The 12,433-nt window shown below is 35.1% G+C and overlaps 1 protein-coding gene across 1 annotated transcript; it reads left to right on the top strand.

The window, feature by feature from the left end:
* Positions 1 to 356: 356 nt before the first annotated feature.
* Positions 357 to 8,743, top strand: rpl34 (ribosomal protein L34). The gene is made up of 5 exons (XM_019076712.2): positions 357 to 434; positions 897 to 967; positions 1,090 to 1,189; positions 1,689 to 1,792; positions 8,619 to 8,743. Exons 2-5 carry the CDS (start codon positions 903 to 905, stop codon positions 8,701 to 8,703), a joined length of 354 nt encoding a protein of 117 aa, XP_018932257.1. The 5' UTR covers positions 357 to 434; positions 897 to 902; the 3' UTR covers positions 8,704 to 8,743.
* Positions 8,744 to 12,433: the final 3,690 nt, after the last annotated feature.

The following is a 12,433-nucleotide window of genomic DNA, read 5'->3' as shown; positions in this document are numbered from 1 at the left end:
TCTTTACAAAAAGAGTAAGTACATACTTTTAGGGCATAGTATAAGAAGGCGAATTGGGACGAAGCTACTGTTTCGAAGCACTTGTGTGTCAAAAACTCGAAACGTGTGTCGACACTAGGTGTCGATATCCCCGTACCTATAATAAAGTACTTTGATATTTAAAAATAATAAAGTACATTATATATGTTTTTTTTTTTTATCCTTATACTGTGTATTGCCTGGTTTTATTCAGTTGTGTTTTCTATTAGTAAATCGACATTATAATGATTACAAAATACTATTTTATAGAATATTTATTATAATATTTGGCAACAGCAAAGTACTCTATAACGCCTTTTATTTTGCTCTATGCAAAAGTATTATTTCCGTTGCGAGCAGATTTTGAACTTTCACCCGGTATCTAGTCCTTCCTCTTCCGTCTACAGTGATAGCAGGTATGGCGGATTTTGTCTCTGTGCTTAAAATGTGATTGAACTATCTATTGTCATCTGCCGTTTTTGAAGATCAAAATTATGACATTAAGAATTCTACATATAGTTCGCTTGCTATCGGAGAATATACTTGCCATATTAAGTCGATTAATTTAATAACGGATATTATTATTATTTTTTTTTACTGCTTGAGTTGACGGTGGGAATCTATCAGACTACGATTTTACATTTGTTACTATCTTACAACAGAGTGAAAGTGTAACGCTGTTATATTCGTTGATTTGGTTAAAATGCGTATTTAACAGATGTTTGGACATTTGTAAAAATGCATATTTAACAGATTTTTGGACATTTGTAGCTTATAAGCTAAATAGTGCTTATTTCGCTAACGTTACTTAGCCTGAACTCCACACAGGCTTTGACATCTGTTGAACAGGCATAATTAAAGAAAGTGTAATTTTTCAGGTCAAGATGGTGCAGCGCCTGACTTACCGACGTAGGCTTTCCTACAACACTGCTTCAAACAAGACTAGACTGTGAGTGTATTTCCTGAATTGATGCAAATAGATATTCACCAAGTACTGAGGTTTATTTTTTCGCAATATAGTGTTTAATGCAGACTTCAAACGCTGTACTTAACGACTGCATTGTCACTTAGGTCCCGTACGCCAGGTAACCGCATTGTGTACCTGTATACCAAGAAGACTGGCAAGGCACCCAAGTCAGCATGCGGAATCTGTCCCGGTAGACTGCGTGGTGTAAGTGGGGCACTATATACAGTTCTTTCATGTGTGGTTAGACTATGTCGTTACATTGAGTACACTGATAGGAATGGTGTTTGAAGGTAGAAGCCAATATATCTGGTGGAATCTAGAAAAGGAGCAGTGTTTGTTTCAGTTTATTGCATACAGCTTTGTTGTCGAGTAAATGGTATGTTTATCATGAGATTAAAACTATTTTGTAAAGTAATTCTTATCATCTCTTCAGTATTTTTAATAAGTTCTAATGCCACTTAGTTAGTGGCATAGTAAATCAGTGTTAAAGATCAGATCAGTAATATGTCTTTTGGGGTAGTTTATATGTAATATTAGGGAGATCAAAAAATCTACGAAAGCGTAGCAGATGTTAACATCTATTGAAAGTCGTGGTAGCTACATCAGATTGGATTACAGAATAGTTTTAATTTACATAAAACTAGACATAAATGAACAAATGATTTCATTTACAAATGATGTTCAAATGTTTGTTCTTCAATAGATCCGTGCTGTGAGACCCCAGGTTCTTATGAGACTCTCAAAAACCAAGAAGCATGTCAGCCGAGCTTATGGTGGTTCCATGTGTGCCAAGTGTGTACGAGACAGGTAACTGACTGAAACCATTACATTAGCCTGTTTGTATATAATTAGATTGATTAATTGGTTCATCCAAAAAAAATTCAATGTGTAAAAAGTATATTTTATTTAGATTGCACATTTAAACAGCAAAGCTGACCAACGTCCTGAACAGAGAAAACAGAGTCCAATAGAATAAAGAATAAAACTAAATAATGAAAACAACTTATAATGCCTAGGAGTTAGGGGTGTGCGAAATATAGTCTACACTAATATCGTAATTGTTGTTTAAATGATATATGATTTGACATTGAGTATATTGTAAAAACCAAAGAAAAACACACCCAGAGAGTGCATGCATATGAGATGCAGCTTAGACTATGGCATGTGCACATTTAGAAGTTTATGCTTTTACTACATGATTTAGTCTATTAAAATACATTTAGAATTCCCCTTAAATTCAAGGCAAGGGGGCAAATTTGCCTCTGTTTGAATTGTCTTCTATGTTAACTGATGTAGTTAATATCACACAAAGAGTAGCCTGCAGTTTTTTTCCTCCATATATCTGCAAGATTGAAAATGTGATATTGATTTTAGAAAGCAAGAAGTTAATAATAATTGATTTACATTTTACCAGTTCTTGTTTTTGCTTTTTGTCACCAAAAAGTTTCAAACAAAGCCACAGCTGAACTGTTTTGCATCTCTGAGCAACACATGACTCACTTGTGCAGTGATTTGCTGCCACCACATCTACTTGCTTTTTTAGGTTTATATTAAAGTATATTTTGCCCTTTTTTTCCTCAATCATTTCATCTTCATACTGATTGAAATGTATTGATTGATTGGTAACAGCCCTATAGTTTGTTATTGTTTGAGTTTGATTGAATTTAAGAATTTGACCCAAAAGGTGATGCATACATTTAATTAGGTTAGGAAAAAAAATGGCCATAAATTCCCATAAAAGGTAAAATTCAATTTAAACATAGGGAAATTTCATTTGTTACTCATGCAAACTAACCACGGCACAGAGTATAAAGAATATCAAAAGCTTTGGGAGTCATCGGTCCATGGCAGGACCAAACCTGCCAAAATACCAGCATAATAACGTTAAAAAATATTGTCTAATTACAGTTTTCAACAAAGTTCCAGAAAATATTGGATATCATTTTTCATTATCACAGACCCCTACTGGGAGTAAAGATAAAGATGATCATACAGAGTACTGCAACCTTCTTCCAAAGCACAAAAGAGATGTCTTAAAGTTTTGTACTGGTTTCTCTTTTCCATGCAATTAAAATTGGTATCTCTGAAATCTGTCTCTACTTGTACATGGCTGATTTTCATAATTGTAATTTACTGGATTCATGCAGGGGGTTAACATTTCACTGGATTGGAGGATTGTCACTGAGTAACTTTTTTGTAATAATTTTTGTTCTGTTCCTCACGCAAAGCTGTTGTGTGACTTCAGAAGACTTTTTATGGTGCAGTAGTCAACTTAAATGGTAGGGGTGTAAATCGGATGGTTCATCACGATATGATATCGATTCTCGTCTCCAGCGATATGATATTTGGCGATACCACAAATTTTAAGGTACGATTACAGTACGATTTGATACAGGAGTATATTGATCAATTTATCAATATTATGTTATTATATACCTATTTTAAACCATCCACATGTTGTTTATTAACTCAGAAATGCAACCAAAATATATACCATGAACATCTATCTGAAATTTTCACCTCCTGTACCTCAAATGGGACATTCACAACAAAAAAATAGGCCTACACTTTTTTTTTTCTTCCTCCATAAGTAATCTTATGACATGACCACATTTAAGAAAGTCTTTTAGGCTTCGGTGTATAAAATAATGTAAATCCTCCTTAGGAAACAACTAAAACGAGGTACTCAAGTTGTAAGAAAAAATACATTAATGAATACATTAATGTATACATTATACATAGTCAAGGTTCAGCTCAATATTGTCAAAAATGTTCAGCACAGTATGAGTATCATTACCCTGCTGAAAAAAAAAAAAATCTTACAGTTTCCATTAAACCATTACAAAATTCCTTTTTGTTTTTGGCATTATTCCAATAGGAATTACTGTTGTTTTATTGGTTGCCATCTGCCAGATTACATCCTACCAATAGAGTCCATCAAATAGACACCATTATAGTTTGCATTAAAACCAATACAATTCCCATTATAACCCTGAAATCCATTCAGTATTCAATTCAAATGTTTTGGGAGGGGTTCTATATATATATATATTTTTTTTTTCAGCAGACAAGATTATAATGGTATAACTACTTTTACAGAATTAACTTAATTACTGAATTTCACTGGAAAAATTTGTTTATTTTTTTTATAAATAACTATTTTTTTAGTCAATTAATAAAGTATTACATATGTTACATTGTATTTGGGATTTTAAGAACAAGTGGAACATGTGCTGAATGTTTCATTTCATCAAAATGAAATTAGCAAGCAGTTAGACTGAATTTACAATTGTTTTAAATGTGGAGCCAGGCGCAAGTCGACACAGGTTGCGCACGTGCGTCAAGACTCATCCATACTGCCGGATGCGCGCGAATATAACTGAGCGTTACGAAACAGGATGCATGAGTCCGTGACGCTGGATTTTTAATGGTGGGCGTTTACGCAGTTGGCTAGAGCAGAGGTGATTGGGGAGAACGGGGGTGCGATCCCACTGAGCAAAAGTACGTCCAAACGGTGTCTTTTCAACGTCTTTGTGGGACGTTTAAATGACGTCCCCTGAAGAGCCAGAATGAAAGTTTTTGACGTCTTTTTTGGACGTCTTTTGGACGTCCAATATCGACGTCTACAGGAACAATAGTTCAGAATAGCTCAGAAAAATTGAGTTCAGATGTGGTCATTTCTGGCCGTATTTTCAACGTCTTATAAGGTCTCATTTAGACGTCATTTATACTGTTTATGAACAAAATAAACACTCTTGGGCTGCATTCAATTAAATTTCATGTTTATTTCAATGCTATTTCTTTTTGTATTTGTAAATAAACTTAATGAAACAGTGTTTTCACACAAAAAGCATGAAAATAAAATAATTTTCACTCATTATACAGTGGATAACAATTAACAACAAACATTTAGTTTAGTTGGGTCCACACATTATGTTTATCTGTTGGAGCTGAACTTTTAAAGTTTTTTTTTTTTTTTTTTTTTTTTTTTCAACTGCAATTAGCATACAATTCTTAAAGATGGTATTTTTTATTCATGCAATAGTCATGTGTTCATGTGCACAATAATGAAAAAAAAAAACACAATATGCTACAAAGTTTTCAATCTGGGGTTCAGGACCAAGGCAAAGGGGTCCACAAAATAATTTATACCATATTTTCCAGACTACAGGTCTTGTTTTTTTAATCTTCTAAAATGTACCGAATTATTCCAAAGTAACTTACATAATGCATGTAAAGTCAAAAAGCCTAAGCAAACCGTAAACACTTAAAAGCAGGCGCTTACAGGTTTCTATAGTTCTCAAGTCTGTCTGTACACAGTGGTATTGTTTTTACCACTGTGTTTTCTATATTTTCAGGATGAGGTTCACAGAAACTGAGATAGCAAGTGCATTTTGTTAGTTTTCTTTATTTAACAAAAGAAATACTGCTTGTAAATAATGGCTCTAGAATTTGTTCATTTTATACATAGGCCTAAATATTTTTTATTTTTGTTGTGTTTTGAATAGCATTAAATTTAATTCATGTGAAATGAGCGAAAATAAAATCTTTACAGTGTTTATAGTTTTTAAGTTCCTTAACATTTGTTTTATTTATCAGTATTTAAATTATTTCTGAAATTAATAGTAAAATGTATCTTATACACCGATGCAACTTATGTGTTTTTTCCTGACCTGGTGCAACTTAGCCCTCCCGGGGAATCGAACCCCCAACCTTGCGCTTGTTAACGCAATGCTCTACCACTTGAGCTACAGGAGCACTATGAAAAACAAATGTATTATTAAAAAAAATGGGGACCATTTAAAAAAATAAATGAATAAATAAAACAATCATATTATGTTTCATTATACTCCCACCCACAATAATTTCAAGCCTTAAAATCTGTTGTAATTCTGAGGGTGTTCTTGAAAAATCTTCTCTGCAAGGGATCCCTGGCACCAAATCTCCAGTGCTAGTGGACAGGCGTCCACATACAGCAGAGTCTGGTGTGGTAGGAGGAACTGTCCTGGTCGTCACAACATCTCTCTGTTTTCATGAACTGCCCTGAAACACAAATATAAATATAAATGATTATTATAAATATAAATATAGCTTCACAATGCTCATTTTGAACTCTGCGGTGAACATATGACCAGAAAATACTGCCAGACTGATTTTTAGTCTTTAGTGAATCATTTCAAAGCGTGATTTTAAAAATTATTTTTACGTTTAAAGTGCCTAATTTCACAGGCTCACGTGAGCATCCAGGATACACGACAAAGGCTGTTTTAATACAAGAATGAACACTTCACACAGGATAAAGTTTTGAAAATCTTACATTATTGTTAATGTAGTGACAGAATGTATTTGTATTTGCCAGTAACGTTACTAAAACTAACCACTAGGTGTCAGTAGTGTTACACATACCAGTAGAGTGTGTAGATTACGAATCAGAAGTTAAACTGAAAAGTAGATAAAAATGTTACAAAACCGTTTCTTTATTTGATCAAGAAAAATTACGGTTTCCTGTTTTAGTGAACAATTTTAATAAATAAGTTTAAAAGGATCATTATAATTTTACCTCAGACTGTAACTTGATCCACCATCTTAAACCAACAGGGATATGTACAATTACAAAAAGAGGAATTTGAAAATATATAATCTTTCTAATCCAATTAAATAATTTGAAATATAAATCTGAAGTGAAGTTTAACATTAGATTAATAAAACGATGAATAATAAAAGCACATTTATGCTTACCTTTGGCTCAGCACAGTTGTCAGATGACCGTTACTGTTTGAATTTCCAAATAACCGTTAATTAGCTCCGTCCCTTGTGAAGGTCGTTCTTTGGTCCGGTATCTCTGTCGGTTTATAAAGTGTCCTCAACGTAGAAATAAATAAATTAAAGGATGGCTGTAGTTATATCTTCAGTCTTTTGTAATAAACAGAATTTCTTTTTCTTTTTTCTTTTTCCCCATCACGTTTACGTCACTCACGTAACATCACGTTAATGCCCCTCGTGGCGAGCGCACGTTTAAATACACTATATTTCATTCAGTTTAAATTGTGTTAAATATTTATTATTGAAAAGGAAATATTTCAATCTAATTATCTATTTAAATTTATTAAACTTTAATATATTTTAATATATTTAACTTTAACTATATTTAATTTATAGATCTAATACAGATGTAAACTGCTGTTTCTGTCAATGCTCCAATGAAAAATACCACAAACCATACCATAAATAAATCCATGTAAGATTTTATATGGTCACATTATGTAATTATATAAATGTTTAATGTTTTTAAACATTTATATATTACATCATTTTAACACCTAAATGTTTCAGAAGAGTAGGCTACATGTGATATTTAAATCAGAAATCAAAGGATTGCTTTGTGTTTATGTATATAAAAAAAAAGTACAAGAAAATCCTTAGCCCGACGGTCAAATTTTGAACCTCATATCGACGTCCAGATATGTACCGGATTTGCACGTCGAGTAGACGTCCAGATATGGTCCAGACCGGCCGACGCAATTTAGACTTTATCTGCACGTCGTATAGACGTCTCATGTTTGTTGGGATTACTTTATTGGTTAGTAAGACTGCCACTCAAGGCTGGCAGTCATGCATATGCTCTGGAACAGAGTAATATCGCGTCCACATCGCAGGCTTTGCGATTAGTAAATCGCAACGTCTCAAATCGCAATTTCGATTCTATTTCAATTAATTGCACAGCCCTAGCGTGGATCCAGTATACTCATGCGCTTTCTTTCTCAATTCTTTAAGTTAAGACATATACCTTACCCACTGTGTTTACTAGGGTATTCACAAAAATGCTAATTTTGATGTAATTTTGTCTGTATTTGTTCATCCATGCACAAAAAAGTGGAAAAGAGCTCCATTTAGTATTCGCGCTCTGTCAACGCGGCTGTCTGTGTGCGTGCGCTTCAGATGTGTGTGTACATAAAAGTTCTCACAGCGCTCGATAGCTCCTTTAGCAATCCTTTGCGCCTTTTATGCTCGCCTTATGCCTTCAGGCAGTCCTTATATCGAGTCCTGAGACACAAGTTTGAAGGAGAATGCTTGCGTTGGCAGTAATGCATAGACGGACATTATGTGAAAATGTGGATAGTGCTAAAGTGGCTATTTATACTACATATATCAATATTTTACGCGTGGCATCGATACATTATCCACATGTTCTCTTTAACAGTTCCTTGACACATTGTATCGTCAGACATTTGACCGATCCAAATTAATGGATCGCTACACCCGTTAAATGGCATTTTTCATGCTTTTGCCTCCTTTTTGAACCTTCTAGGCAGGATGAATGGATTATCTGTTTTTGTTTTTTTATATGTATATATAAATAGCGGTTTGTACTTCTGTTTTGATGCTTTTGGATTTAATTGGCTTTGTACTGTACTTTGCAAAAATGACAGTTGAATAGGCAATTTATTTTGTGGAAAGGAACAACCACTACAGTTCTCCTTTGGGTTTAGCAGAATAAATTATAATGAAATAACAAAAGTAAATAATGACATGTTTTTCATAAATTGGCAAACTATTGATTTAGGAATCCTGTAGTTAAACTCTTAAATGCTTTTTGTGATTTAATGATCCATATCTGTCTGTCACTTTTCAGGATCAAACGAGCTTTCCTCATTGAGGAGCAGAAGATCGTGGTCAAAGTACTGAAAGCACAGGCACAAAGCCAGAAGTCTAAGTAGAAGTTGATTTGTACTGTTCAAATAAAAGAATTGGAAAGCATTGTTTTGTGTTCTTATTTGCCTGTGAAGATGAATGACCATGACTGGATAGTGGCAGGAATTTAGTTATGTCTGAGAAATGAGTAAATAGTTTGGTGATAATAGTATGGCAAGCGAACTATGATTTTTACACAAATGATCCTGAGCTGAAGAAAACATAGTTGTGATTGACCTTCGGTAATGAGACAAACTCTTTATATAATCAAAATCCAGTGTATTGAAATGATAAAAGTGCAGACAAAAATAATGACAGCAAGTAGTCTGTAGTCCACACACATACATGGTGTGCTCTACAGACAGGACTAAAAGGTGCAAACTTAAAGGGTTAGTTCACCCAAATGTTAAAATTATGTCATTAATGAGTCACCCTCATGCCGTTCCAAACCCGTAAGACCTCCGACCATCTTCGGAACACAGTTTAAGATATTTTAGAATTAGTCCGAGAGCTTTCTGACCCTCCATTGAAAATGTATGTACGGTATACTGTTCATGTCCAGAAAGGTAATAAAAACATTATCAAAGTAGTCCATGTGACATCAGAGGGTCCGTTAGAATTTGTTGAAGCATCAAAAATAAATTTTGGTCCAAAAATAACAAAAATTACGACTTTATTCAGGATCGTCTTCTCTTCCGGGTCTGTTGTGAACACGACTGCTGTGACTGTTGACGTACAACACTGCTGCAGCGTAGTACGTCAGCGGAGTCACTGCAGTGTTGTGAACGCGCTCACAACAGACCCGAAAGAGAAGAAAATGCTGAATAAAGTCGTAATTTTTGTTATTTTTGGACCAAAATGTATTTTCGATGCTTCAACAAATTCTAACGGACCCTCTGATGTCACATGGACTACTTTGAAAATGTTTTTATTACCCTTATGGACGTGGACAGTATACCGTACATACATTTTCAATGGAGGGTCAGAAAGCTCTCGGACTAAACCTAAAATATCTTAAACTGTGTTCTGAAGATGAACGGAGGTATTACGGGTTTGGAACGACATGAAGGTGAGTCATTAATGACATTTTAATATTTGGGTGAACTAATCCTTTAACATAATATGTAAAAAGAAACAAATAGACTAAACACTGCTGAATAAATTTACAGAAGTGCCTCACATAATAGTATGGCAAGCTAACTATGTCTATTTGCCCCCTTTTTATTTATCCTTTTTTTTTTTTTAACAAATGATCCTGAGCTGAAGAAAACAGTTGTGATTGACGTTCAGTAGTGAGACAAACTCTTTAAAAGCCAATGTATTGAAATGACACAAGGGCAGATTAAAACAATGACCTGTAGTCCTCGCACATACACAGTGCTCTAAAGGCAGGGCTGCTTGTGCAAACTTAACATGCACATATACCGTTTTCTTTGAAGACAGTACTGATATTTTCTCTCTGGTACCAATACCTGTAGTTTTTTGTAATGTTAAGTTGTAACAATGTTACAGTTGTAACAATGTAATCAATTCATTCCGCTTGATGAATCTGAATATAGTGTTTACATGTATGCTAAATAAAGTGATCGGTTTGATGTGCGGGTTTATGTCACAAGCTTCAAATCGGAATAGATGCGTGCACTGCACAAATAATGAAAGTGAAAACTGAAAGTGACATATAGATAATATAGAGTTTCTCACTGTTTGCACATAATAACCACTCTCCTACACGGTTTCTTTATTAGGTTTTTTTTTTTTTTTTTTTTTTTTTTTTTTTTTTTTTTTTTTACAACAGAATTAATATTTATCCATTTAAATATACATATAAATCACTGTGCTGTGCTGCTTATATTTATATCGCAAAACAGGTTGCCTGTGGATGAGTAAACCAAAACAAGGTTGTATTGCTCCACTTAACAGTTGCCGAGTGAAAGCAGAGTTTTATAATGACAGGACACGCATTTATACAGGTCCTTCTCAAAAAATTAGCATATTGTGATAAAAGTTCATTATTTTCCATAATGTAATGATAAAAATTAAACTTTCATATATTTTAGATTCATTGCACACCAACTGAAATATTTCAGGTCTTTTATTGTTTTAATACTGATGATTTTGGCATATAGCTCATGAAAACCCAAAAATTCCTATCTCAAAAAATTAGCATATTTCAACCGACCAATAAAAGAAAAGTGTTTTAATACAAAAAAGTCAACCTTCAAATAATTATTTTCAGTTATGCACTCAATACTTGGTCGGGAATCCTTTTGCAGAAAAATGACTGCTTCAATGCGGCGTGGCATGGAGGGAATCAGCCTGTGGCACTGCTGAGGTGTTATGGAGGCCCAGGATGCTTCGATACTGGCCTTAAGCTCATCCAGAGTGTTGGGTCTTGCATCTCTCAACTTTCTCTTCACAATATCCCCACAGATTCTCTATGGGGTTCAGGTCAGGAGAGTTGGCAGGCCAATTGAGCAAAGTAATACCATGGTCAGTAAACCCATTTACCAGTGGTTTTGGCACTGTGAGCAGGTGCCAGGTCGTGCTGAAAAACGAAATCTTCATCTCCATAAAGCTTTCTCAGCAGATGGAAGCATGAAGTGCTCCAAAATCTCCTGATAGCTAGCTGCATTGACCCTGCCCTTGATAAAACACAGTGGACCAACACCAGCAGCTGACCATGGCACCCCATACCATCACTGACTGTGGTTACTTGACACTGGACTTCAGGCATTTTGGCATTTCCTTCTCCCCAGTCTTCCTCCAGACTCTGGCACCTTGATTTCCGAATGACATGAAAAATTTGCTTTCATCCGAAAAAAGTACTTTGGACCACTGAGCAACAGTCCAGTGCTGCTTCTCTGTAGCCCAGGTCAGGCGCTTCTGCCGCTGTTTCTGGTTCAAAAGCACACGCCTGTGCACGGTGGCTCTGGATGTTTCTACTCCAGACTCAGTCTAACTGCTTCCGCAGGTCCCCCAAGGTCTGGAATCGGTCCTTCTCCACAATCTTCCTCAGGGTCCGGTCACCTCTTCTTGTTGTGCAGCGTTTTTTGCAACACTGTTTCCTTCCCACAGACTTCCCACTGAGGTGCCTTGATACAGCACTCTGGGAACAGCCTATTCATTCAGAAATTTCTTTCTCTGTCTTACCCTCTCGCTTGAGGGTGTCAATGATGGGCCTTCTGGACAGCAGTCAGGTCGGCAGTCTTACCCATGATTACGGTTTTGAGTAATGAACCAGGCTGGGAGTTTTTAAAAGCCTCAGGAATCTTTTTCAGGTGTTTAGAGTTAATTAGTTGATTCAGATGATTAGGTTAATAGCTCGTTTAGAGAACCTTTTCATGATATGCTAATTTTTTGAGATAGGAATTTTTGGGTTTTCATGAGCTGTATGCCAAAATCATCAGTATTAAAACAATAAAAGACCTGAAATATTTCAGTTGGTGTGCAATGAATCTAAAATATATGAAAGTTTAATTTTTATCATTACATTATGGAAAATAATGAACTTTTATCACAATATGCTAATTTTTTGAGAAGGACCTGTACACTATTCAAAAGGAAGAGCCGCTCTTTCCGTGCGTTGTTATTTCTGCGTCATTGCACATGCACAGTCCTTTCAGTTTCATGGTTCAATCCGTGTTTACATGCACTCTCAATCATATTAGAAGAGGAATAAACCACCCCTTCAATCCGATGGATATTTCATTCCGATCAAGCTCAATCGGATGCCAAGGTACCAAAGATAAAAGTACA

Source organism: Cyprinus carpio, chromosome B7 (genome assembly GCF_018340385.1).
Source record: "Cyprinus carpio isolate SPL01 chromosome B7, ASM1834038v1, whole genome shotgun sequence".
Lineage (NCBI taxonomy): Eukaryota > Metazoa > Chordata > Actinopteri > Cypriniformes > Cyprinidae > Cyprinus > Cyprinus carpio.
The sequence above is the reverse complement of the archived record's forward strand: the minus strand, read 5'-3'. Positions and strand labels throughout refer to the sequence as shown.

Excerpts from the sequence above, each read along its gene's own strand:
- rpl34 (XM_019076712.2), top strand. The coding sequence starts at position 903 with ATGGTGCAGCGCCTGACTTACCGACGTAGGCTTTCCTACAACACTGCT. Across the intron at positions 1,190-1,688 it reads GTCCCGGTAGACTGCGTGGT|ATCCGTGCTGTGAGACCCCA; the intron begins GTAAGTGGGGCA and ends GTTCTTCAATAG. Across the intron at positions 1,793-8,618 it reads GCCAAGTGTGTACGAGACAG|GATCAAACGAGCTTTCCTCA; the intron begins GTAACTGACTGA and ends GTCACTTTTCAG.